This window comes from Filicampus tigris, chromosome 6 (genome assembly GCF_054856515.1).
Source record: "Filicampus tigris isolate MCC_2025a chromosome 6, RoL_Ftig_1.0, whole genome shotgun sequence".
NCBI lineage: Eukaryota > Metazoa > Chordata > Actinopteri > Syngnathiformes > Syngnathidae > Filicampus > Filicampus tigris.
The window spans coordinates 22,377,800-22,404,263 of record NC_141222.1 but is presented as its reverse complement, the minus strand read 5'-3'; the positions used below and the strand labels follow the sequence as shown (position 1 = coordinate 22,404,263).

General features: G+C 41.6%; 1 protein-coding gene across 6 annotated transcripts in view; it reads right to left on the bottom strand.

Annotated features, from left to right (window-relative positions):
• tnrc6c2 (trinucleotide repeat containing adaptor 6C2) overlaps positions 1-26,464 on the bottom strand; it is a 125,788-nt gene that overhangs the window by 33,813 nt on the left and 65,511 nt on the right. For 5 of the 6 annotated variants that reach the window (XM_086034299.1, XM_086034303.1, XM_086034304.1 and 2 more), the window contains 2 exons: positions 1,488-1,588; positions 1,154-1,175 (listed from right to left, as the gene is read on the bottom strand). In XM_086034299.1, the coding sequence (XP_085890425.1) occupies positions 1,154-1,175; positions 1,488-1,550 (85 nt within the window). In that variant the 5' untranslated portion in view covers positions 1,551-1,588. Of the gene's footprint in view, positions 1-1,153; positions 1,176-1,487; positions 1,589-12,744; positions 13,668-26,464 lie in introns of those variants that run through there. The other variant, XM_086034300.1, reaches the window with a different exon arrangement.

Sequence of the window (26,464 nt, the reverse complement as noted above, 5' to 3'; positions counted from 1 at the left end):
TCGCTCCCTACATCAAGCACCATGCCGCCATCGGGTTTGTTTCCTCATTTTTTTTTTCTATCGAACGTTTTATCGAAGGCATTTTCTATTGATATCGATCGCGTGTCAATCGCAATTATCGGTCCAGCCCTACATGAACTTTTCTTCCTTGGAGTCATCACCACTTGCCTGCTTTGATTAAACCAATTTATTTGATAGGCATGCCAATCAAATGTAAGGTAACTTTACAATGCATTTGATTGGCATGTTTATTCCTTGTGCTCATACATTAGCGACCACAATGATCAGAAAGGCAGCCACTGTAAAGCTCCAACGAGTTGAGCTTGTTAATTTACAGGCGTCAAAATAATAAAACAACTCTGGGTCCTAATGAAAGGCATCTGGGTCCCGATCAGTGCTAGGGTCTGCTATTGTCACATATATTACATCAAAAAAGCCATATGATGATTGACAGCCACTTTGGAATATTCACAACTGTGCAAAAGAGAATCTTATTACAAAACAAGAGGGCTCAAAAAGTTTAAAAAAAAAACAACAACACAAATCTTTACTTTGTATGATTGATAACCATGTAGTGCACGGTGTGTGTTAATCCATTTGAACTTTCTCCTTCAGAATGATCAAACAGATTGCTGTCTTGTAATCCGAGAGCTAAAGATTTAAAAGCGAGAAAGTCTCACCTAAATGAAAAGCCCACACAAATACCTAGTCTGTGTTTGCATTTAAATACAACACTAAAGGGTAAGCGAGGACACCGTTTTTTCAACCTCCGTCCTGAGGCATTACACATATCGGAACGCCGTTATTTCTCCAATGCTTCTCCATTCTGCCTTCACCACTTCTCCCCGCCGCCCTTTGTAGCCACAACACACTGTGCTCTGTCAGAATGACCTCACGCTCCACTGCCTGCTGCTGCGGGCACACCAGACGTCACTCTGCATTTCACTCGACCGCTCTGTGTACGTGTGTGTTTTTGAGACGTGGAGATTCGGAGCGCAAAATTGTGCACGTGCGCGCGCATACTGTACGTGTCCGACGGGGTTGGGCAAGGACACCAAAGTCTCCGCACGTTTCATTTTGCAGCTTTACATTAAACAAGAACAGCTGAGTATTGACATTTAGATATAAAAAAATAAAGATGACTGGTACTCACCTTTGGGTTTCTGTTCAGCAGCCTGCACGGGAGAGAGAAATGGATTTTCTTTAAATAAATGCACCAGGAGGGATGTTTAAAAGTAGCATTAGACTGGAACAGATATGGCGCTGTCCCACCCATTGCAGCTACAATAGCTTACATTTCATATGCTGCAACAAAGGGATCTTCCCCAAAATGTTCCCATATTGTCAGAAGCAGAAAATTCTCCAAAACATGAAAAACGAATAACCAGGACAAACCCTTATTGACTGTGTCATTACTATTAAGTTTTTCCTCAATGTCTCAGTGTCCATTTGTTAGATTCCTTCAATGGAGTGTGCATGCGAATCACCTTCTTCTGAGTGATGTCCTTCTTGATCTTTTCTTCTTGTTTTTTCTTTTTCTTTTCTTCCATCAAATGGTTCTCGTTCTTGTTTTGCTAGCTTCTCTCAGCTGTAAAACAAAAAAAAAGGCTTTGAATAACTGTGTTCTCTTTATCCCAATTACAACCTAAACAAAATGGACGTGTCATTGATCAGCGCATGCATTCCAAACATATTTGTATAAACTGGAAGCCCTTTCCATTTGATTTACTTCAAGCCGTAGCAAGAGCGCACACCGTGTCTGGGAAAAGGTTTCCATCAACAACATTCCCTTCATATGTAAATCGCGTTTGACAGGACCAAGGAAAATTTTTCCTCTGAGTCAAAAAGTATAATAGAGCTACAAAAAAGAAGGAAGCGATTGAAGGGTGCAAAAGTGATAACAGAACAAGAATTAGGAAGACAGATGAAGACAGTGAATAGCAAAAGTGGTAGTCACTGTGGAAGAAGAATCAACATAAGCAAGATGGTCGAGTTTTGAGAGGTCTCCAAGAAGGACAGTGCTAATTACAACAAAGTGACAGAAGAAACCTTAATACTGATTGTGTGAGTCAAACTTGCTGCATAAATCGCCTGAAGGCCAGAATGTGTTGTATGTCCTGAGTGACAGCACTGGAAACTATTGGAAGTATGAACTGGGTCTTTAGGACAGCACATGTGCATGCATGTGTGTGTGTGTGTGTGTGTGTGTGTGTGTGTTTGTGTACTTGTTCTTTCTGTGGTATGGACACAGAAAATTTTGTCATATCAAACTGATGATACCGCTCTGTGATATCAATCATCATCATGTGAGAGTAACATGAGACCTTTGGGAGTGCTTATAAATTCATCTCATCCGACTTAACACAGTAGCGCATGACAAACAGACTCAGAGGTCGACTAAACTAATAACATTTTGGGACAAAACATGCCTCAAAAAGCATGGCACTAGGATGAATCCCAGAAGAGGTAGTATCAACTTATTTGTGCCAGCAAAAGATGCTGAATAGCACGTAGCAGAGTTCAAAGGTCATACTAATATCTGGGAGAATAGTCAATAGCAAATTAGCATTGCTAATGTTGGCAGATGTGGCATTGAATGTGAAGCCTCAAGGGGCAAACAAGGTCATCTTTACAATATTAGATGCAACCAAACATTGCATTGTCAACATCTTGTATGTGGATGATAAAGAAATACATGGACAAAAATGTTGGGAACTGAGAATGAGTGGAAACATGGTGCTTTCAGAAAACGACAAATTTACTATAGCGTTTGGCTTGGCTGAATCAAAGATGTGGCGGCAAATACAGCTGGGTGAATATTGATTGCCCTTCCTCGTTTGATTCTCATGGGGATCCTTGCCACATCCTGGTTGGCCTATTCCATCATTATTTCAACCATGCTGTCACTCACAGTTTCACCATCTCTTCATCTGTCCAACCACTACATCTTCAATGAATACCCTACTGGAGATACAGCTTTTCATTCTGCTGTTCGTGCAAAACAAATTTTAGTGCACGTGTGAGGGGAAACTGCCGGACTTTATTACGGCTGTTTTTCTTTTAAATGTGACGGCAGGGACAGTTGGGTTTTTAGCTGACAAAGTAAATGCCAGGGTAGGCTACCTCACATATCCTTACCTGTCTCTCTGCCTCGCTCTCGGCGCTGCTGACACAAGCATCTAATCAGTGGTGACCCAGTACTGCATACTTTGAATCGAACAAACGAAACACAAATAAAGTGCAACCTCTGAGGTCGAACACAATGGTCAACCTCTGATGTATTCGTATTTTTAAACAATGGAATGTGGAAATCAAAATCAGCTGCAGGGTCAAAAGAAATGAACTTCACAGAAATTCTGGTGTTTATTCTTGGGTTTTTTTTGCCCTCTGATACAGCCACAAAGCAAACTCCCTTTCATGCTCAATAAACGGGGTGCTCCAGAGGCACGGAGACTACTTGGGTGATGCCGTTCATGACACTTTTAACTGTTAATTGAGTAAGTGTTACAAAAAGCCAAAGAAAAAGGAAAACCCGTACCCGGACAGAATTTATCCTTGGATCCATGCTGAGGTTATGCATACGATCATTTATGACAGCTGAACATAGACTTCCATTTTTTTTCCCGGAACATTTTGGTTCTACTTTGATTTGCATGATCTCGGGCGAATTTATATTTAGAAGTTTCCCCATATGACTACAACCACACTTTCTTTTATAGTTCCACAGAACCAAATAGAGTAAATGGACATCTTGGGAGTATGTGGCACAGCTGCAATGAAACACAGTATGGCAACGAGAACAGTCTGTCGAGAATGGTGAGGCCGCAGACACACACAGTCGAGCCCAGAAATAGGGAACGCTTGACAAAGATTGTGTTTACAAGCAGCCAATAAACCTTTTAAAACCCGAAATATTGGCAGTATTAGGGCTTTTAAAAGCGATGTAAATGCGTGCAATAACCTGAATCAGGTTTCTAAAATTACGAATATCATGCCTGGGTTACTGCTACCTTTCCAACCCGAATATGCTTGCATGTATACGGCAATCGGAATATGCCGAATGCACGGGACACTCTGCGCATGATCAACCGCAAGGAATGTTGGTCTTTGTAGTACAGGAAGTGCTTGTATGCGCGCTGTTTGGTGCGCAACCTAGCGGAAATACACATTTAGTGATAAATAAAACATGGCGAAAGCTAGAATGAGTGCGACACCACACTTTTAAAGCGAGGAGGAAACCGTCTGCTTCATTCGTGCGGTGAGTGATATGAATATGTGTTTTACTGACTGGAAGCAAGCAACAAGCGGCGATGACGTAAATTGCGTTCAAATCGCCATTTAAGTCGGCTTATTCAACTCATTCACTGCCAGAGATTTTCAGTCCATTTTTTACAGTAACATTTGAAAAAAAATTGAAAAAAATATAAATAAGTTCCTGGGATTTGAATGACTGAACTTGGAAGACACGTTAATTAGTCAACGGCAGTGAATGCGTTAAATGTGGGGCGTAACTCTCTCCGCTCAAGCCATGTAAACGGGTTATTACGAGTGACTCAGAAATCGGAATTTTGACCTTAAACCGAAAAAATTGACTGCATGTAAACGTAGTCATAGAGAGACGGCAGGGAGGCGGTGTGTCTGGTGCCTGTCTTCCTGTCAGGGATTCGGAGGAAAAAGAGGGGTTGGGGTGAGGGGTAGAAAAGATGGAGGTAGGCGGATGAGACGAGGGGAGAAAACAGGCGGGGGATGAAAGCAGACACGGAACAACACCAATTAAGAACGACAGCCGCCGGAGAACCAGACAGGGCGAATGAGGGGAGCTGAGGCTGGGAGTGGGAAAGACAGAAAAGAAAATCCTCACTTGATATAGTGAAGAGAGAAAAAAGTGAGGCAAGCATGATGGAGGCTGGCAGACAAGGGGAGAACGCGAGAGAAGAGGCGGGGGTGGGAAGCACAGAAATAACCATGTGCCTTGATTACCAATATCCATAGGATGGCGGGGAGAAGAGTGAAAGGGTGCACAGGCGATAGAAACCTAAAGAGCTGCGCTGCTTAAGACAAAGGCAAATCAAAAAGGCGAAGACACAAAAGCTTGACGCGTTTCGAACGGCACCAATCACAAAGCAGGGAGTTAACGACGACAGGGGAGTGAGCCACCATTGCTACACTATGTGGTAAACCTGCTAGCCACCACTGTTAGCATTTAGCCAAACCAGACATTCCTGTGGTTGACGAAAAAAGCCACATGACTTTTATGAGGGAACAAGGACAGAAGCTGTGCTTACCTGGGGGATTATTATAGAGTAGCAAACTCCAAAGTCAAACACAAGCTGTACTGTGACGCGGGTTGACTTAAAAGTTGTTCTAATTCCAAAACATTCTTTTTAATTAATTGACTTAATTTGTGCCAAGCTTGGACTGTCGATATAATTTTGGGATGTTCCACTTTACATTTGATGGGACTAGTGTGAGCTTTGATCGCTGTGTGGAAAAAGCAAGCCAGTAAATTCAACAAGCAAGGCTGTTGTTATTTGTGAGCATTCTGCACATAGCAGCTTCGCCTTAACCAGATGTGTGGAAGTAAAAAAAAAAAAAAAAAAAAAAAAAAAAACATGCTTTATTGCCGCGAGACCGGACTTGATCAATGGATGCTGGGATTTGTTGACGTGGCTGAAGGTGGGCGGGTGGTTGTGATGAGGGAGAGGATAAAGTCCAACTCCGAGGTAGAGAGAGAGTCGCTGCTATAAATAACAGCTTTCAGGTTTGCACTCGGTACCTTCGCCGGGAAGCGGCCAAGTCGACATGAAACTTTTAACGCGGCGGCAGCTCATTAAGTAAGAAAACATCACGAGACCGAGCAGAACCACTGCTAGTGCTGCTTGTAAAGCTGACAGAATTCTAGCAGGTGTCAAACCATTTGACATTTTTGTCCTTTCGGATTGATTTGTGTTTGCGGAATTGGGCACGGATACCATTTTTTCACACCCTCGTCTATAAGACGCACGGTGAAGTTTATAATGATTAAGAAATGAAAATATTTTTTTTTTTATTGATGATGGGAAAAGAATTGAGCAGTTTATTTATTAACCGCTGCTTTTTAAATAAAATAGTTGGGGAATGGGACAATCCCTGAATGCTCTAAAGTTTTGTTTAGATGCCAGCGTTGTACTCAACAGATTGCAGAAAAATGGCGGCCGCGGGAGTTGTGCCATAGCGTAAGACGTTGCTTGCCGCTGTTCTTCCGCCAGCAGTCTAATTGACTCGGAATCAGTACGGTACAATATTTGGCCTCAATTGCTTTACATTGCTTCGCGTGCATGAATTTATGAATTCCTTCAGATTGAATGGGTATGTTTACATACGTAAAATTGTTTACACTGTGTACAATATTTTGTGCATCAATTAACTTATAAGCAGAAAATTGTCACAATAACTCGATCCAAATATGACAAAGACAAACAGAACGCATGCCAAGACAAATGAGATAATCAGCTGAGACCGACTTATCAAGGTTACTGTGACACAACGTCCTGACACTTGCACACACCAAAATGTCAATTGTCTGACAATTCAGTTGACAGTTGACGATGTGAGCAATAATCAAGAGCCTAAACAAATGGACCGATGACATTCTGTTCACTTGTGTTAAAAAAAAAAGGTGCCAATTTATTTAAGATAACCGGATTATTGGAACGTCATTGTTTTGTTGAACAACTCTCATTGTAAAATAGACACACAATTGGAGGGAGACCTGTGGGTTATATTTAGGCTTTAAACGATCAGCATTTTAGAGCTGATCACCAATCAGACTTAAAAAAAAAAATACGCTAACTGATCCGATCAAAAAGTTGGACTAATCTATTTAAACAACGTGTTTATTTACTGCACAGTCAACCCTCACAATTCGCCGGGGTATCGGCCCACAAATTTGCCAAAATTCACATCTAAGTGACGCCCATTGAAAAGCACTGAAAAAAAATAACACTTAACACAAAAAATATATCACAAAATATCTGCCAATCCGGTCCAGCTTATCAGATCTGTGTAAAGTCTAGTTACATCAGCTACAAGGGACTTTCCACCGATCTGATCGGGTATACCGGATTGGCCTTAATGATGCAATTCACCGACGTTAGTGACGTTATTGATCGGATCTGCGAATTGAGACATTACAGCCACAGTATTTCCCGCATCTACATTTAAATACGGTGGGCTGCTACACATAAATTTGATCGCCACTGATTTTGGCACTACCTGTCAATATGTAACCGTGGTTACATATTAACTTTCTTTTGCTGCACAGAGACTGTGTCACTGTGCTCCTTGTGTGAGTCTGCTAATCAATACCTGTACCACTTTCCTTTGTGGCACAATATGGCACATGCAGTGCCTCAGCTGACTTAAGTATCTCACGTATTGATCTTTTAAAGTTTGGCAATCGATCTTAGTGGTATCAGAGGCGCGGACAGCTCAAACAGTATCGATCCCCACATCGCTCCAGCAGGCATAACGGCCGTCTCACATTTTGTGTTGTTCTTGTTTGTATTTTCGGTTGGAAACACCACTCCATGTTGGGCAAAACCTACAGTACAGTCATCGGGATATTCTGAGTTTAACATTACACACTGAAACGACGTTTACAGGAAGCGAACCAAGCTCCGTTGACGCCAATTTTTAAAGTATACGCCGCGATTGGTGATCACTTTTTTTTTTTAAACTTGACAATCGGTGATCAGCCCCAAAATCCTGATTGTGTAAAGTCTGAGCTACAACCATGCGTTTTCAGTTAACTCTTCTAATATTAGCAAAAAAAAAAAAACCAAAGCAACGTTCTACAGCCTTAACTCTAATCCCAGTATAAGAGCAGGTGGCGTATTCTAGTGCTATTTACATGGCCTTAACCGAGAGCTTTGAATGTGCTGTGGGGCTCAAGCCCTGTTACATAATAAGCAAGGCTGTCTAATGTTAGTTTGGGAATGAAGACGGGAACATTTAAATTGGATGTCCCGCATATTCCCCGTCAGGCTTCTTCCATGTGACGCCATGCTCCTTCCCACCGCGTCTGCAATTAGCCAACACGAAAGCGAGGGAGGGAACGGGGCCCCAAATAAAGCTCTGCACAGTGAACATTCCCCTGGAGCTGTGCCAAGACTCACAAGCATCAGCTCGCCAGGTCCCGGCTAACCCCCCCAAACCCCCCATCACCCCACTCCATTTCCCTGCTTCGATGCTGACTTGGATTACCCCCTGCTGGGCCCCTTAAAACCTGCCCCTTCTAGTCGCACATACGCTGGGGAAGAAGGAGGTATAAAGCAGGCATCAAAAGTAAAATATTTAAAACCCTCCTATATGAAAAAAAAGTTACGTTCAGGCTTCGTCGTCGATAAAATGTGATTACAAGGGAAAATAGGAATGGACATCTGACTACATTTCAATTATTGAATATGAGGGCGATTAATTAATTGTTATTTTTAGAAATATTTTGAAGGGGTTGAGGGAATTGCTCTGAGAGTCCTGAACTCATGTTTTGAAGACAGAATTGCCACGGAAGATGTCTGTGCGGCTAATCCAAAAGTGACACTCGGCTCGTCTTCTGTAGACCGCATGAAGAATTCCTGGTTCTCCTTCTCGTATTAATTTTCTTCTTCGCTGTTACTGCTGAGAACAACCTAGTCCACATATCCTCCTCAATTATTACAATGTCTACGTCAAATTCAACAGACAGGCATCTATTTATTCTGCCTCACTACACTTTAAAATAGCCATTCACAGTCTAGAGGCTGAGGTTAATGGCTTTTGACAGCCCCAAATTGAATCCAGCTGATTTTGCTGTCAATGCCCCCCAAGACTGGAGCAGCACCCTGTGGCGGTGTTAAGCGTGTTATGTATCAGTTCTGTGCCAGTTGTTTGAAAGGCTTCATAATAATGGGCTCGGTAACCACCACGGTCAGGCCTGGGATAAGGTCAATGACAGGGGGGAAAGGGGATAGACAACAAAAGCCACTTTTCTGAAGCAGGACTAGGTGGGACTTAGTGGAGTCAACGGAAATGTTTGAAAGCACTTTTTGTTTGTTGGAACTTGGAACCTCTTCGGAAACTGGGTGAAGACTAGGGGTGTAACGGTACGCTAAATCACGTTTCGGTTCGGTTTATTGGAAACTTCGGTTCGGTATATCAAAAACAGATTTTTTTTTCAATATGTTAATTTTGAAAAGATGGCAAGTAAACTGTACTTTTTTTCCGAAAAAATAAATAAAAGCGAACCATTCGGGTGATATTCTAAGAAATTACACCAGAATCAAAAAGACACTAACAATAAAGATCTCTTAATTTTGTAAATTATTAAGACACTGAGATCTTTAAAGACTCAGCAGCAACAGCCTACGACACATCTAAGTATTCAAGTTAAAGCCAAGTTGTCATTACAGTACATAAACAATATACACTTATTGTGATGAAATAATACATAGAATAACAGTTCCAATTATTGCTAACTATTAAAACTATTTTTATAATGAAAAAAATACAGTAACTTTAAAAAGTTTTTATGAAATTGTGTACACTTTTTAGTGAGCAGTTGTGCTTGGATGAATAAAAACGTGATAATTAAACTACGTCTGACGCCGTGTTCCTGGAAGACACTACAATGTGAAAATCTCGCTATTTAAGTTTGACGTTTTTGCCCCCTCGTCTAAGAAACATTCACAGTCGGATGATGCCGTGCATGTTAGACGTGATACCTGCCGCCCATCTCATGTAGCAAAGTCGGCACACAACTTTCGAACTTAACCACGTGCCTTTCCCCATCGGCGATTTCAACAGGACAGCCAGAATGTTCCCAAAAGGAGACCGCATGTACGGGGGGACCTTTGAGCTCTGGCTCTTTTCTGGCTCTCACTGTTGTGCCGCCACTCTCCTCTCCCGCATGCAACAATCAATAATTGCGCCCGTGCGTAAGCTCGCGTTAATAAGTGGACGCAAGGGGAACGAAACGAACATGCCAAACCGAAACGTATTAATACACCCAGGTGTACTGTTACACCCCTAGTGGAGACTTTGCCAAAAATGAGAGTTGTGGGATAGTGTGGCACAGAACAATAAAGTCTACTTTAGTTTCCAGCTTTTTGATGGGTACACGGAGAGCAACCTCAGGATTCGACGGGTTGCAGTGTATCAGTAAAAGGTCAGACAACAGAAAACAAAACTTGGTTATTATTTGCAAGCAAATTACCGACACAGCTGATGGAATAGCTTTGTCCTTGAGGTAGTGAAAATATGTCCGAACTGCCTTCAGCACTAGTGTGCTGACAAGAACAAAATAATTCAATAAAGGTCCACACAACAGTGACTGATCTCATTTTCACCTCAAACATCTTGAAGTGTGCAATAACACGCTACCACACATGAATTCATATTCGCTTAAATAAAACACGCAAGCCTTTTCTCCTATTCAAGGCAACTTGTCAGAGGACTCACTTGATAGATAAATTAAGCCCCAGCTGGGCATCAAATGACCACTGTCGGTGGGAATACTCCATATTTCATTCCTAGGTCCACTAAACCTATTAACAAAAACTTGACTTGGTTTGATTTCACTATTCATGTCTTCAAGGAATGAAGACAAAATTGAGCGGACTTCTTTGCTGCAACTAGCACAGGTGTTGGCATTTCAGCCTTAACGACTCTGATGTCTAAAAATATTTAGACTGGTACCTGAATCATAAGCAATTTATGGCAAAGAATAATGGCCAGTTTGATCTATTATGAAATGAATCTTCATTTATAGCCATATTATTGAAACATATATGAACCTGAATATCAACTAGCAGCCCTTTATATCATTACCGAACCTCTCAGTTTCAAAAATGTTGGCAAGAGCGTCATCAGTCCTTCTCATGTAATAATGCTTAATTATTATTTAGTTATGTTTATTCATTAAGCAATACTAGATAAACAACAATAATAAGCTAATAAAATCGGAACACTTAATGATGTTGCAATGTACTATAATGATTTTTTTTTAATTCATTCGTCTCCTAATTTTTGGGAATAATCATTAGAATACTTTTAATATTCTAAATACAATCGATAGCTGCAACCCTAGTACATGACGTCGGCAACGGATGAGGTACATTCATGCAGATCTCTGCTTTTGCACAACTCCTCCACACGTCATTATCAGCAAGACACAGGCACTGGAGTTCAGAACATTTAAATGTCAAATGCCATTAACTAGTATAGACAATCAGGATATAAGAGTGAAAGAGAATAGATAGGGAAAAAAAAGTGTACATGAGGTTTTACAAAGACAATGGTATGCTACAGATTCATGGAATGTCACATTTTTGCAAGACTCAATCTCATCATGAATGACATAAAAAGGGGGACTGGCACACCATAACGATCCTATGGCAGCCGCAGCCACTAAATCTGAACTGCAATCATTAATCATAAAGGTAGAAGGATTTTATCCACCTGGGCTGCTCGCTCAAGTCGACGTTACGTGTGCTTGAAAGCCCGATTGTGAGGGATTTACAGCAGACTCCCTCTTCTTAACAAGCATAAGCTCCATCTCCTCCCCCTATTCTCTAGTTTATGGGCAGCAGAGGGCCCCTGCAACATCTTTTCACAGCCACCCTTTTATTTGCTACACGTCAGCCTTTGGGAGAGACGGGTGGGTGTCTAGGATAGAGGACACTTGACCCTCTGGAAGAAATAAAAAAAAAAGTTGTGTGTGTGCGTCTGTGAGCCAGCTGGGTGTTTCAGGGCATGCGGGAGGCACCTCATTGACCTGATTAGCGACCGCGAGGCATTAACCAACTACCAGGATGAACGTGAGTTTGGCCCAAAAATGCTTGCCCACGCCGGTAAAACAGCATCGAGGCGGGAGAAACGCATTCCATCTCAACACATACGTGTGTTCTTGCGCCAATTTTCTCATTTCAACGCAGCACTGGTGTGTGACGACTGCGATAAGACAGTTCTGACAGAAGATGACAGAGGGAGGGGATGGGGGGTTGAAATTGAACAGGAAATTATGTACTTCAATTAAGACACGCCAAAGAGATATTAAAAGCTGTACTTGGGCGCCTGGGGATGCAGGAAAAGGGGGGTTGCAATGCAATGGAAGGCGACAGTTCAATCAGTATCTGAAGTAGAGGCGGAGGAACAGAGGATGGGCGGCGGGATGGTTATGTTTAATAATGTACTTGGAATTAGTGTAGGGGAATGTACAAGATACATGATGTATCACAGCTACCTTAACCACAGGCAGATTACACATTTTGTAAAAGATATTTTGCATTAAATATGAAGGCTGCCATCATGCCATCGCATTCCCATAGAAAGTACACCCCCCCAAAAAGAAAATCTTAACCATTTGTACAAATGCAAGTAAAGTAATGCGATACCTTCTTTGCTGTGTGAAAGAAACTACTGTATTCACATGTGCAGAGTGTTCTCAGTCCCGCTCAACCAATCACAGAAGAGCTGTGATATAACACTAAAGTTTCACGTCCAATCCCACCGTACATAAATTTATAATGTATTTATTGAAGTGTAGCTGCACATAATACTACAACTACCATTTAGCCTTACACCGTTTATTTCTGCTGGAGTCCCTATTGAGGCCAACACAATATGAAACGGAAGTGTACACAATAACGTAATGCATAACAACGTCTCTACGAGTTGATAATATGAGCACTTCTGAAAAAGAGATAGAGGAGGTGAATATGAACTCACCTTGCGTTGAATACGGCTTTGGCAGCTTGTAATCAGTCCACGGTGTCCTCTCCAAAGTTACCCGTAAAGCGATGGAGCAGATTCAGTCAAGACTTGGCAGCTTCGTCGGCGGCCGCCGTAGCAGCTTGGTGACAGGATAGCGAGGTAAACAACGCCCCCCTCCTCAGCCACATATACAAAACCACAATTTTGTAATGTGTAGTTTGAGTGAAACATTAAAAAAAAATCCGCACAAAATACAAACGCTAAAACGCCATATGCGATATAGTATAAGGGGCGGGGAGGGGGAGGAAGCGTAGGCAACAACAACAAAAACAAACGATACGAATAAGAATGACCTTGTAAAAAAGGCAGCTAAATTGCAGTAGACAACATTAGCCGGTAGAAGTTGAGCCTCGATTAAAAAAAAAAAAAAAAAAAGAAGGAAAGAATGTCGCAGTTTTTTTGTCCGAGCTAGCCGACAGCCGTCCGAAAGCCAGCTGGCCAACTTGGTTTAAAGTGCAAAAAAAGAACTGTTTTGTTTTTAGGTGACCAGCGGGACGACTTTTGACGCGCCGGCTACCGCAAATGTAAAGTGAGAAGCGACTCCGGGAAAATACATTCTGCGAGGGTCCAGACAGCGCAGAGCACAGTCATGGCAGGCGGATCAGTGAGCTCTCGGCGTCAGTGGTCTCGCAGCCATTTTGTTGAGACTAGCAAACACCGCAGTGTCGCTTCTCTCCTCCTCCCCCGGAGAGCAGCCAGACCAGGAAGCGGCTCCGGAACGTCACTCGCGGCCAGCCAATCGGGAGAGCGGCGAAACTCCGCCCTCCGCCCACAAAGCTAACACCAAGCAGTGTTTGGAATGATGGATGCACTTGTGCTTTATACATTTTTAAAAAATGTAGGGGTACACTACCAGGAACACAACAGTACATCTCCACTCTCTCGTGTGCTCTTTCTTTTAATTCCTTTATTTTTTAAATATAAAATCTTTATTCATTCATCCATCCATTTTTTTATGTCACTAAAATCACATTTGTGTGAGTGATTCTCAAATGCTTCAAGTGAGTAGTAAGCTACATTTACCCCCGTACTTTTACTTAAAGGTGAATTCAGGTAAAAAAAAAAAATACAATACTATCTTCTATGCACCCCCACTATTCTAAACACGGCATTCTGATTGATATTGTGTTAGTGGAATATGAATTAAGCAGCAAAATCCACCCGCTTTTATCAATCTCAGGGGGCACCCATTTTGCCATTTGCCTGTTTGGTCCTGTGACATTTGCAAGCTGCTCTTGTGATTGGTCATTGGTAATAATAATTTAAAAAAGTAATAATAATTCAATAAAAACGTAAATGATGATAAATGTATTACATACATTTTGCAGAAATTAGGCTGCTATTTTCTCAAATGCATTTGGCCACATGAAGAAAATATTAACGTTTTACTGCAAACCTGTCCATCTATCTATCTAGCCATCCATCCATCCATCGCATAATTCAATTTATAAAATGTAACTTTATTAATGAAGTCAATTTAAATCCTACATCTAACTGAAATTCAATTGTGCATATGGGAGTGTTTCATAGTTGTGTAGAAGAGCATTTCACAAGTGTTTATGGGTGCCAACACAACCGCTGTCGGTCACCAGACTGACTGGCGATGTGTAAACTTTTTTTAAACGCTGGACGACTCCCCAGTTCGTAAACGTGGATGCACACATTGAGGAATGCTCACAAGTGACATGTCCACTAATTTCTCTTAAAGATGCCACCTCCATGTGTTGGTAGATGATGCTGTTTTGGTTTGCAACAGAGTCCCCGGCCATTTATGTATGTATGAACAATAGCGTCTAGGAACTGAGATAGTTACACTTATTACCAGTTTCTTTTTCTAATGAGAAGAATGTTTCAGTTTGAGGGAGGCACTCTGAGACCAATTGCGGATGACCACTTTTGCGCCGTTTCACGTGAGACTATTCTAAATAGCAGAAGTTTGGCTATTTCATCCAGAACTTAATTTATCAGATTCAACCACTTTTTCATATAGTTCCTCTAGCCAAGCCGACCTTTGTCAAGAATGTCTTGATCAGGTGCTGTACGGAGACACGGGGCCATAATTCCTGCCTATTCACGACATGATGGATGAGGTCGCCCTTCTGCCCCCACGATCGCGTCTGCACACATCCTAGAGAAAGAAAACGTGGCCCCTGTCCATTCTCTACGCTCCTTTCTCATGGAAATGAATGTTCGGCGTGCAGACTACACGCACACACAGAGTGCAGTGGGAACAGGTCAAGACTGCGCATTACAAAGGAGATGGCTGACCAGTGAGAACTTGCTTAGAAATGCTGAGGGCTCCTACACATCACTCGTAGAGACTACTAATGAGAATGCCAGAGGCCCTGGCCAAAAGTTTTTTTCTTCTTCTCCGTTTCAAGGCAAGATGCCCAAAGCTTTTGAGACAGCCAGTGCCAATAGAATAGAGAAAGCAGATGTTCCACACTCGAGGTTAAGAAGGGTAGAGAGCAGAGGGGAATGTCATCAGAAAAAGGAAAAAAAAAAAAAAAATGCCTTGAGGCACATGTAGTTCATCGAGGGTTGTGAACTATGTCAGTCAGTGCAGGAGTTTTTTTGGGGGCTTGTACAAACCACTTAAAAGCGGTGTCATGTGAGTAAGCTCTCGGGACCACTTGGAAGTTGCAAGCGTCATTGAGCAATGCATTGAGCTATTGTTATTTATACAGTATCACCTTCCTATGACTCAGTGAGAGAAGATGCAAGACACTTGGATTATTTCGAAATTCAAATAACATTTCCTGGGAATTATATATACAAACCCCAATTCCAATGCAGTAGGGGCATTGTGTAAAACGTAAATAAAAACAGAATTCAATGGTCTGACAATCATTTTCAATCTATATTCGATCGGATATACTACAAGACGAGATTGATGTTCAAAGTGATCAACTTTAGTTGTGTTTTGGCAAATGCTAGCTTATTTTGAATTTGATGCCCGCAACACATTCCAAAAAAAACCCCAGACAGGGCCATGTTTACCACTGTGTTACATCACCTCGGGGCAGCCGTGGCTCAAGAGGTGCAGCGGGTCGTCCAGTCTTTAAAGGGTTGGCTGTTCGAATGACGTGCGTGACATAGGCAGGCAACTGCAACATCTCCCCTTTTTGAATGAAGAAGTCGGCTCTGCATGCGACACGGGCAACTGGAGACCGCGCTGCAACCCCGTTGTGCGTCTTGTTTGTGGGGCAGAATCGTTTGTGCCCCAAAATCCAATTTAAAAGATGTCATACACCTGTAATGCATCAAAGAAAAGTTAGGTCTGAGGGCTCAGCTGTCCCACACTGCCGAGAAACGGGACTGACAGGAGAGGAAAATTACTCCAAAAAAATCACTATGAAGACGATGACATTTTTATGAGAAACAAATGAAGAATGCTAGGTGGGATGTAAACTGGGGTCACCTACAACTCCGCATGTGCCATTATTAACTATTTATTTAGCAATTTAATCACTATTCTGCATTAAATATAAATGTTAAAAAGTGTTTGTTTTTTTCAACACATCATCTGTTGGATGTGGTGGGTCAAGAAAGGAAAAACCGTCTTAGGGACAGTGTCCGTGTTTTAGCATGCACGTAGAGTTCCCCCATCCTCTCGCCATCTAATCCCCCTTCATTCTTTTACGTGACTCCCCAATGTTTCTTTGACTCCTCCAGTTTGCGTAATTGCTTCCACGTTTAGGCGGGTTTCGAACACAGGCAAGCCAATGGGAAAAGATCTGCCAGACATTCTGATAAGAAAAAACAGACACAAGTTGTAGGACTTGCAACGGAAGCAATCGCTCACGTCTTCCCCTCTCAGACAAAGACCTTGCTCCGTTTTCTTCAAGATCGCTCTCCCGTCCTTTCTTTTTTTTTATTCCGAGTCAGCCGCCGCAGTCTGCACACACTCTCACGAGCATGCACGTGCGTCGTCCGCAAAACCACAGTCACACACCACGTACACTTTCCCTTGTGGATGAATATAGCATCCATACATCTATCATTTTGGTCTCACGCTGCAGATGCACAACCTCAGCTATGTCTTCAGTGGTTACATGCATATTTAATGCATGTGCTCTGTGGCTACATTTTGTCATTTAAACACATTTCCCACAGGAGGAAGTATCCCTACCCAGAAACATTAATAATCACTCGCGTTCATAAAACATTACCGGGAAAATTGCACAAAAACAATCCCGGGAGCCTCCACTTTTGTTTGAGTCAAAACATATTTCACAAAAGGCCAGCTGAAGTTTGGAAACGAAGGATATAGTAATATGAAATATATGCAGGGTTAAAATAACAAGAAATCATGAAAGCTTTATGACCCGTAAATGAAACGGTTGGAGTAAAATTGTGAAATTCTTAACTTCCATACAAATGTAAAAAGAAGTGAACCACTGTGCATTGAAACTAATCACATTTATGTACCGTACAAGGGACTGGAGAGGGAGGCTTTCTCTTTCTTGCAAGTGTAAAAAGAAGTGAACGACGAGACATTAAATTCAAAACGAAAAATTCGGTACTCACAATTATCTCAAATGAAGGGAGGATTAATGTCTGTGCCTGGGAGAGGAGTCTCTTCACATCAAGGCTCAAAACATGTGGTGTATATTCCGTTCTTGAATCGTAGCCTTATCGTCAACGTAGCCTTATTGTATTGAACAGCCAGGATAGAGATGCATGTAGCGGTTTTACCGTTAATCTACTACGACATCGCAATAAACTCCAATTTATGGTTATCATCACACTATCCCCTTTTGCCATAACTCGTAACCTTCTGGGGTGGTGGCACCAAAAATCCCATAAAGGGGAAAAGATAATAACTATCAATGCATATTTAAAGAATTCACCTCACTCCCTAGTACAAAGGCCCCCTCAAAAAGAATCATTTAAGCATTTCATCTTGAATCATGACACGTGATCTAAAAGGTTGCCCGGACATTTGATGCCAGCCAGCACCGAGCCCCAGAGCAGATCTTTGAAATCCTCCCTCCCAAGATGGAGCTTTGCAAAATGTGTTTAGTTGTATTTGTCAAGGACTGCTGAGTTGGGTGCGGCTGTATCTTAGTATTGATTATGAATACACAACCTTCCTTGGGAGACTGTCCTTAATGCATGTGAGCAATCAAAATGCAGACGGCGAGCTACTGCCGCTTGGCTCAAAGTGACATTATCCACAGGCTGGACTTGACATATGCAAAAAGGGACTGGGGAGGAGGAAGGGGATGAAAGCATTTATACAGTCTCCCTTTTTCAAGATGGGAGAAGCTGAGCCTTAGCAACAGAACAAAAATGCATAGCCATTAAAAAGGGATGGGCATTTGATTTGATTTTTAAAATCAGGTAAATTAGCACAATTTTAATAACATATTTTTAATGGGATGGAAGAATCTCTGAATGTTCTGAACTCCTGTTTTCAAGTCAGTGTTGTCCATCCATCCTTTTTCTACGCCGATTGTCCTCACTAGGGTCGCCAGTCACCCATCACGGTGCACAGCCATCGAGTTGGGATTGAATTCAAGATTCAAGATGTTTATTTGTGCAGTAAAAAGAACAGTGAACAATGAAATTCTTTCTTTTCTAGCCCCACTCTGGTTATACAAAGAATATGAAATATAAGTTATTATATATATATATATATATATATATATAATATATATATATATATATATATATATATATATATATATATATATATATATATGCAAGTTATATACATATAACCTATATACATATAACCTATATATATATTTTGTTCAAAAGAAAAAAAAGGCCGTGTTGGTTGACGGATTGTGCTGTAATTGTCTGAATGTTTACTCAATTTCTTTAAAGCGTAAGTCAACGCGAACATATTTCTTTCAAGAATATGTTTTATGCAAGCCCACTAGTTGAAACAGGGCATTCTGATCAATATTGCGTATGTGGAATAAGTGTTAATCCACTCGTTTTTAGCCATCTCTGGGGGCGGCCATTTTGTCACTTCTGTCGACTGAAAATGACATCACAACTGCTCAAAACGACCAATCACGGCTCAGATTCAGAGAACAGGTCAGCTGTGATTGGTCGTCGTAAGCAGTTGTGATGTCATTTTCAGTCGACAGAAGACAAAATGGCCACCCCTAGAGATGGCTAAAAACAAGTGCATTTTGCTACTTAATTTATATTCCACAAACGCAAAATTAATCAGAATGCCTCGTTTCAACTAGTGGGCCTGCTGGGAACATATCCTTGAAAAAAAATATGCTTGGGTTGACTTCCGCTTTAAGGCGAGTTTATCAACTACCAATTCCACAAGATAAAGACAGTCATTAATGATTGATTAATCAATCCGTATGCGAATCCCGTTTATGAAGAAAGACAGCAGAAAAGCGGGATGCTGAGCTGCAAGACAAGATAAGTGTGCTGGGCTGAATACTGGATGGATCCTTTTCATTTACTCGCATACAGAATAAATATTACATCGGCCCACAACAGAGAAGATCCCATACGTCTCCCACCGATGTCCACGATGCACGCAATAACTGTTGTGTTGTTCATAAAAATGCAATACATTACTATTAGATTATGACCTTCACACAAACGCAATGTAAATGTTTCTAATCCCTTAGTGTAATACCGTGTCAACCGAATGCTACATATTATATTATATGTGAAGAGGGTGGGTGGTTGGGGGTACAATATAGAGTAAACAGCATCGCCAGAGTGAGGTCGGGCAACAGACAGCAACTGGGTGTATGCGCACATGCCTCTGTTGTCAATGTGAGTGTGTTTACTTGTCCAGACGAGTGTGTGCAGCGCAGTATAGGACAGCGATTTGGAGCCGTGGTAATTTCCCCTGAGACAAGCAAGTAGGTAAAGGCCAGCGAGGGAGAGAGGGGAGGATGGAAGGGAGGGTGTCGAAGAATAATGAGGAATGATACACTGGCGTCTTCAGCAAAGAGGCCAACGCAGTCGCTAAATCCAATGCATACCCACAAAAATAAAACAGCTCAGTATTAATGTTACTATTTGGTTTTTTTTATACTGTATTCTAAAAGCCTTATCTTGTTTAGCATTTCCGAATACACTAATTGTTTTTGTAATGAGGTCATCTCTCAAATACAAGTTTGACTCTTTCTTGACCTTGCTTTATTTTGTTAAAATTACTCCACTTTAATATTAAGCTCCACTTAACTTTCTCCGCCAATAGTTAATATTTGGAATTAACACCCGAAGAAGGGGGGGGGGGGGGGGGGGACATCATGTTTTGTGTGTTTGTGGTTGAGCACCGTCACTTATTAACTCTCCCGCCTCCACACCCACTTCAATTTACAAACTCATTATCATGCTCAAAGACCTGCATGGACTTGACAGTGTTTTGGGAACTGACTGCTTAATCAGATTTATTGCACCCTTAAGCTTAATTGATTGCCTTTATGGATTTAAATGACTAATTAAGAGCTAACAAGTCTACTTTCTGTTTCATCCATGCGTTAATGACCTATGGAGAATAACGCGAGCGCAACTGTCAATCGCAGGAAAAAAAGGTCATTTCACAAGCTTTTGTTTATTCAAAACTGACGTGTGAAATGTGTGCATGTGTGATATCAATCACGGAAACTAATGCTTACTCTTATAGATTTGAAAAAAAAAAAAAGTACACTGGTAGAAGCCATTGTGTTCGGAAAGCCACCATGAAAGCAGCGCCGGTCCAAACAGAGACAACATATCTCGACCTTCAGGTGATCTTCACCAGATCAATACTATCATCGGCGCAGACAAGCGATCACAATTTACTCAGCCTCCTATAACTACACTTAGACCACCACTATCAAGCTACACGGACACATTGGCCTGCCTTCCATTTTATATCACGCACGCAATAAAACACACACACACACAAACGCGGTAGTATCTAGCGAGCGTCTGCTACTCTTATTGATTGCTTGGTATTGATCGACTCAAGCACACACGACCATCACCATGTACCAATTGTTGACTTTAATTTCTAACTGCCAGGCTGGGATTGCAAGCTGTCACTGGTCTGTTGTAAAAGTAGGAATTGCTACTGCCTTAGAAATGACATGCAAATGTGGAAAGATGCTGCCGGAATACCAATAAAAAAAATGAATGGAGCGCAATAATGGTGACTAATACAGTATATCACACAGAACATCATATCATATATGACCAGCTAACGTGTATTTGCGAGCTCTGTGGGGGTTGAACAGTAGGCTTCAGGGAATGAAATCAGAGCAATCTGATGAAACATAAAATGGAGCGCGAGTCATGTTATGGCACGAAATCGGCATTATTATGATATTTTTTTTATTTTTTATTTTTTAAACGAAAGAGCCCCCTCAAACGTCGAACACAATTTCAACATGGAAATAATGAATTAGGGCTGTTCGATTTTGCATAATAAGAAAATCCCGATTATTTTCTCTCAAACCCGATTTTACGATTACGATTTCTTTGTAAAATAAAACAATGTAAAATATGAAATTTTGATTGTCTTTTATTTAAACTTTCTTTGAACTCAAAATGCCAGTCAGTTTAAGTTCAATGAAGGGGATCGGCTAGCTAAAATGCAGCCTCCTACCAGCCCGACCAGAGCAGGGATGATTCAGAATGGTTCAGTTCTATTCCAGGCAATTTCCCAGTTTCAATCCTGGGCTCCTAGCTCACCATCGACCTGGCCAATTCCGTCAGTTGAGCATACGCTCCACTTGACTTCCTCACTCACTCGGCAGTCGGCTCAGATAGTCGGCTCCTGCAGCAAACAATCCCCCACATGTCACTTTCTCCTCAGCCAGCGGACAATCGCTTCCGCATTTCAGCAATTGGATTGAACGCGCTACTCACGTGACCGCGTGACAAACACGGAAGTAACCTCCGGAAAACAGAGATCTTAATACGAAGAGAAGAGTAACAGAAAGCACAAATACAAAGAGAATGTACAAACAGAACACAATACAGAAAGTACAAATGGGCTACACTTGGATACACCAAAAATAACAAAATCGAACGTGCCGATTTGAACGTTTTTATCATCGTTACATCCAGAAAATTCGGTTACGGTTCAAAATCGCTTAATCGAGCAGCCCTATAATGAATCATAAAAACTTTATTCAGTTTCTAGGCAATGAACACTATTAACTGTCATAGTAGTGTGAAAAGAAGTTAACAGTTACTGATTAAAAACAAAGTATCGTCCTTTCACTTTAAGGACAAAAGGAATAATCTGAAGCTGATTCACAATTCAGTTTTTAAAATTCTTAATTGTCACTAAAGGAAAAAGTATGCCTGTGAATTCCGTTATATGTTTACATATTGTGATGCACCATTTTTGTTCAAACATCCATTGCTGAAAGACTGTGTCATTGTAAGACTGCCACAATGATGCTCTTTGTTAGCCCATCCATAGCGGTTTACATTGTCTGTTAGCATTAAGCTAAGATGATATTTTTTAAAAGGTAAATCGGTGGTTGCTTTAAATACACAACGTGAAATTGCACCTTTTATGTTCAAATATCCATTGCTTAAAATGTTATAACACCGAGACTATCAATGATATTCGTTAGCTTTTCTCTGTCAGGTAAATGACAGCCTAAATAAAGTCTGTCAGAGATAAAAGATTTCAATTGTCTCTGTAGTTTTGCAGTGTGTTAGCATTAAGCTAGCAGATGGCAAACGTGTGGTTGTATGAAATACGCGATGTGTGCAGTAATTCTATTACAGTAATTGAATATGCGGTCTGAGTGTAAACTTGAAAAGGGAGTGGCAATGAAGAGATTAAAACTCTTTTTTTGAGAATTGTTCACAATCTGCCATACGGCTGCTTGTTGTAAACCACGTTGAGTTGAGTTCACAGCCACCATATCAGTCAGAGCAAAAAACAAAACAAAAAAAAAAAGGCTGTGGTTTGTATCTCAAAAAAATGATCACTCGCACGCAGTATTTTACATTCCTTAGCAAAAAAGAATCACCTTTACCGCCGTGTTCCAATACGAAGCGCACATTTGGCCCTATGCGCGAGTTCAAATTTCAACGTGCGTTAAAATATTTGGCATTTTGCGTTCCCCTCAGAATAACATTGGTATAAATGCCTTACACAAAAGATGATTGTTTCTCCAGTTGCAAATACATACCGTATACTTTATGTATGTTTTCCATTAAAGGAAAAGGGCACAGTAGAGACAACACAGAAAGGCCAATATCAGTTCTCTAACAATGCATGTCAGTTTTCACATCCCTTGGCATATTCATTACGTGAATCACCCCCGCACCCCCCACCTCCCTCCCACACACAAACAAACAAGCAAATCGATATCTAACTGTGAGCGCGTGCCCCGAAGGCGACTGTTTCAATTCCATGTAAATGTTGGTGGCATAACCAGAGGCAAGAGTTGATATTTAGAAGTCCATTAAGAAGATGCGGTGATGGGTTAATTCAATGCGTGCTCCAACAGAGGCTTTGAGGCAACGCAAAGAGATGGAGGCGAGAGAGATGGAAGAAATGAAAAAAATAGCAGGAGCAGTAGAAATAAAAGCATAAAGTGGAATGGAAAAAGTTGTAGTATTTTTGGTGTCATATTACTTGATGTTAGCATATCCTAACTTGACCACATTTCACCCAGCATCAAAGGATTATATCTGCATGTTTTTTCTGACTGTATTTTTGTGTTGTTTAACATTTGACATCACTTGGGAGTTGGTTTCATTTTCTGTCTGACAGTTAATGTTTAAATAATGAGAGTGTGATGTGAACATTAAGATACTGTTTTGACAAATTATATTTGAAGGGGAAGTCAACCCCTCATTTTTCTTTACAATAATATGTTCTATACCCACTAGTCTAAACACAACATTCTGATTGCTATTGTGATTGTGGAATATGAGTCATCATGTCATCTTCTAAACCGCTTATCCTATATAGGGTTGGAATATGAGTTAAGTAGTAAAATCCACCATTTTTTGTTCATCTCAGGGGGCAGCCATTTTGTCACGTGCTGTCAACTGTGACATAAAATGACAGTTGCTCAGGGCTTAGGCAACAACCAATCGTAGCTCATCTTCAGAAACAGGTGAGCCATGATTGGTCGTTACCTGAGCCCCGAGCAACTGTGATGTCATTTTCAGTCGACAGAAAGCGACAAGATGGCCGCCCCCTGAGATGGCTAAAAACGTGTGGATTTTGCTGCTTAACTCATATTCCACAAATGCAATATTAATCAGAATGCCTTGTTTGGATTACCGGAGGCGCGTAGAACCCCTTTAACAACTGCGAAACATTGAACATTGCCTGTACGGTTAACAAAGCTTTTATGATGGTGACAGTTTGGAGTAGGAGGTAGAAACAGAAAAGTGTTCACAAATGTATGGATGCGTGTATGTCTGTAGTAGTGTTGCTGCGTGCGTCGCTATCAGCCACCTCAGCCTGGACGTCAGTTTGATTAATGTCGCCTTCCTGCAGCTGACCCGCGAGGTCACAAGAAAAGTGGGTATTCTGCCTCTCCCATTCGCTGCCGCGCCAAAGGGAGGAAGGGGTTTGGGAAGGGGGCGTCCAAATAATATGCTCCCCCAGAGGCTCCCCCCCCGCCCCATCACCCCACACCCCTTTTGCTGTACATCTCTCATTTAAAAGCTCTGTCTGTCCCTCTCCTTCAGATGCCCTTGCACACTTCCGGCGGTATGCATCGCTCATTCTCATCCATCTCTTTCAGTCTAGCCGATGCTCGAGCCCACCTCTCTAATCTGAAATGCAATCAAAGGCAGCCGGAATAAAAAGGAGTATGAGGATGCTGGAGAGAGCAGGGAGGGGGGAGTGGGGGGGGGGCAGGCCTGCAAGGTGCCATTAGGGTCACCCGCTGAAGGTTTTTGATAAACACATACACATTAAACACATCACCGCCACATTTCCTCTCATCCATCTGTTCGCGGCCTCATGAATGAAGTTGTCCTGGACCAACAGACTCTTGGCACAATGACGCGCTTCCTCAGAAGGTTGCTCGTTTTGCCAGACAGCCATTCTTGGCACGCCAACCCGGTGGAGAAAGCGAGGGCGGGTCAAGGGAGAAGTGATTGTTTTATGAATGCCAACTGTTAATAGAGTCTGGCAGAGCACTTTGCAGCTTCCTTAACGCACAGGTTTTATTTTGCGCTATAAAACACGGCGTGAGGATTAGCGAACAGCTAGTTTCACGGCGTGAAGGTTTGGAAGGAAGAAATTGATGCCCAAATAATCCATGTATTACGAGAATTTGTGATTTTTGTTAGGGGTTACGAATACATCGCAATATTTATTTAAGTAAACCGACAGCCGCCTTTTGTCTCGATGGGGTTTCAGAACAAAATAAAAGGAGCGACGGAGGAGACATCGCTTAAGACCCGGCATTGTAAAAGAAGGATTTCATTGGTCGTAGAGACGTTGCATGAAGGAGAATACCGAGATTAACATTGCGTTAAAATGCCGAGCTCATCATCGGGTGCTCAACTGAACATAGATGGACGTCGCACAGCAACAGTTTCAATACTGGATGTTTGATGCTGCACCATGAGAGGGGGCGTGTCCTCGGTGTACGCCGTTCCCGCCATAGGTTACGAAGGAAGCGTGTGATGAACTAGTTTTGGGGTTTTTCATTGGATTTTTTTTTTATATTAATGGCCCAGAAGTGTTTTGAATTCACATATTTACTGTCATTCTGACTCGACCACTGTGTTGGCATCGGTCTTTGAGGACATCCTGTACGTTATAGTAATTAGGTATCAATATTTTGTTGAACCCCTAGTTTGAAACATAAGAATCGTAGGTTTGTTACCTGGATTACTCAAATATTACTTTTCATAGCACTCAGACAAAGACCCATTACATTTGGGGTGTAATGACCCATGAGTAAGACACAACACAAGCAGGCTATGGATTATATATGCACATTGAAGTTCTTTTTTATTTTCACAGCATGAAAAGGGACAAAATGTCTATTCAACATTGAGGAGTTTGGCGATTAGAGCATAGAAGACGGCTTTTAGAGCATGTCTGTGAAAATGTTGCATCCCTCCCTCATCCAGGCAATTGAAATCGACATAAATGAATCAAAAGGGCCATGGCCAAAATCCCAGAGAAAAGATTTTAAAATGACAAAACTAAAAAGTAATCAAATGAAATTATCCATGCATCCATTTTCTGTAACACGTGTCCTCATTAGGGTCATGTGTGAGCTGGAACCTATCCCATCTGACGTTAGTGAGAGGCTGGCTAAATTCCGGGCTGCTCACCAATCAATTGCGGGGAAAACAAAAACAACCATTCGCACCCACATTCAAACTTATGGACAATTTTGAGTCTTCGATAAAACTAATGTGCATATTTTGTTTTTGTTGGAGAAAGCTGCCGAAAAGACCTTAAGATCACGCAAACTCCGCACAGGAAAGCCCGTGTCCGGATTCGAACCCTCGAACTATGAGGCAATCGCGCTTACCATTTGAGATAAAGCTCAAACAAACATGGTAAATAATCAAGTTATTTACCGTACAAAGTGCTCAGTGCAATTCGTATATTCTTCAAGCCTGTTTGAAAAAAAAAACAAAAAATAAACAAGACTATGCATACATTACGTGTGTGTGCGTGTGTGTGTGTGTGCAGAGCTCAGTAGTATAATCACAACCTGGAGAGTAAACCCTGCTGTGCTCA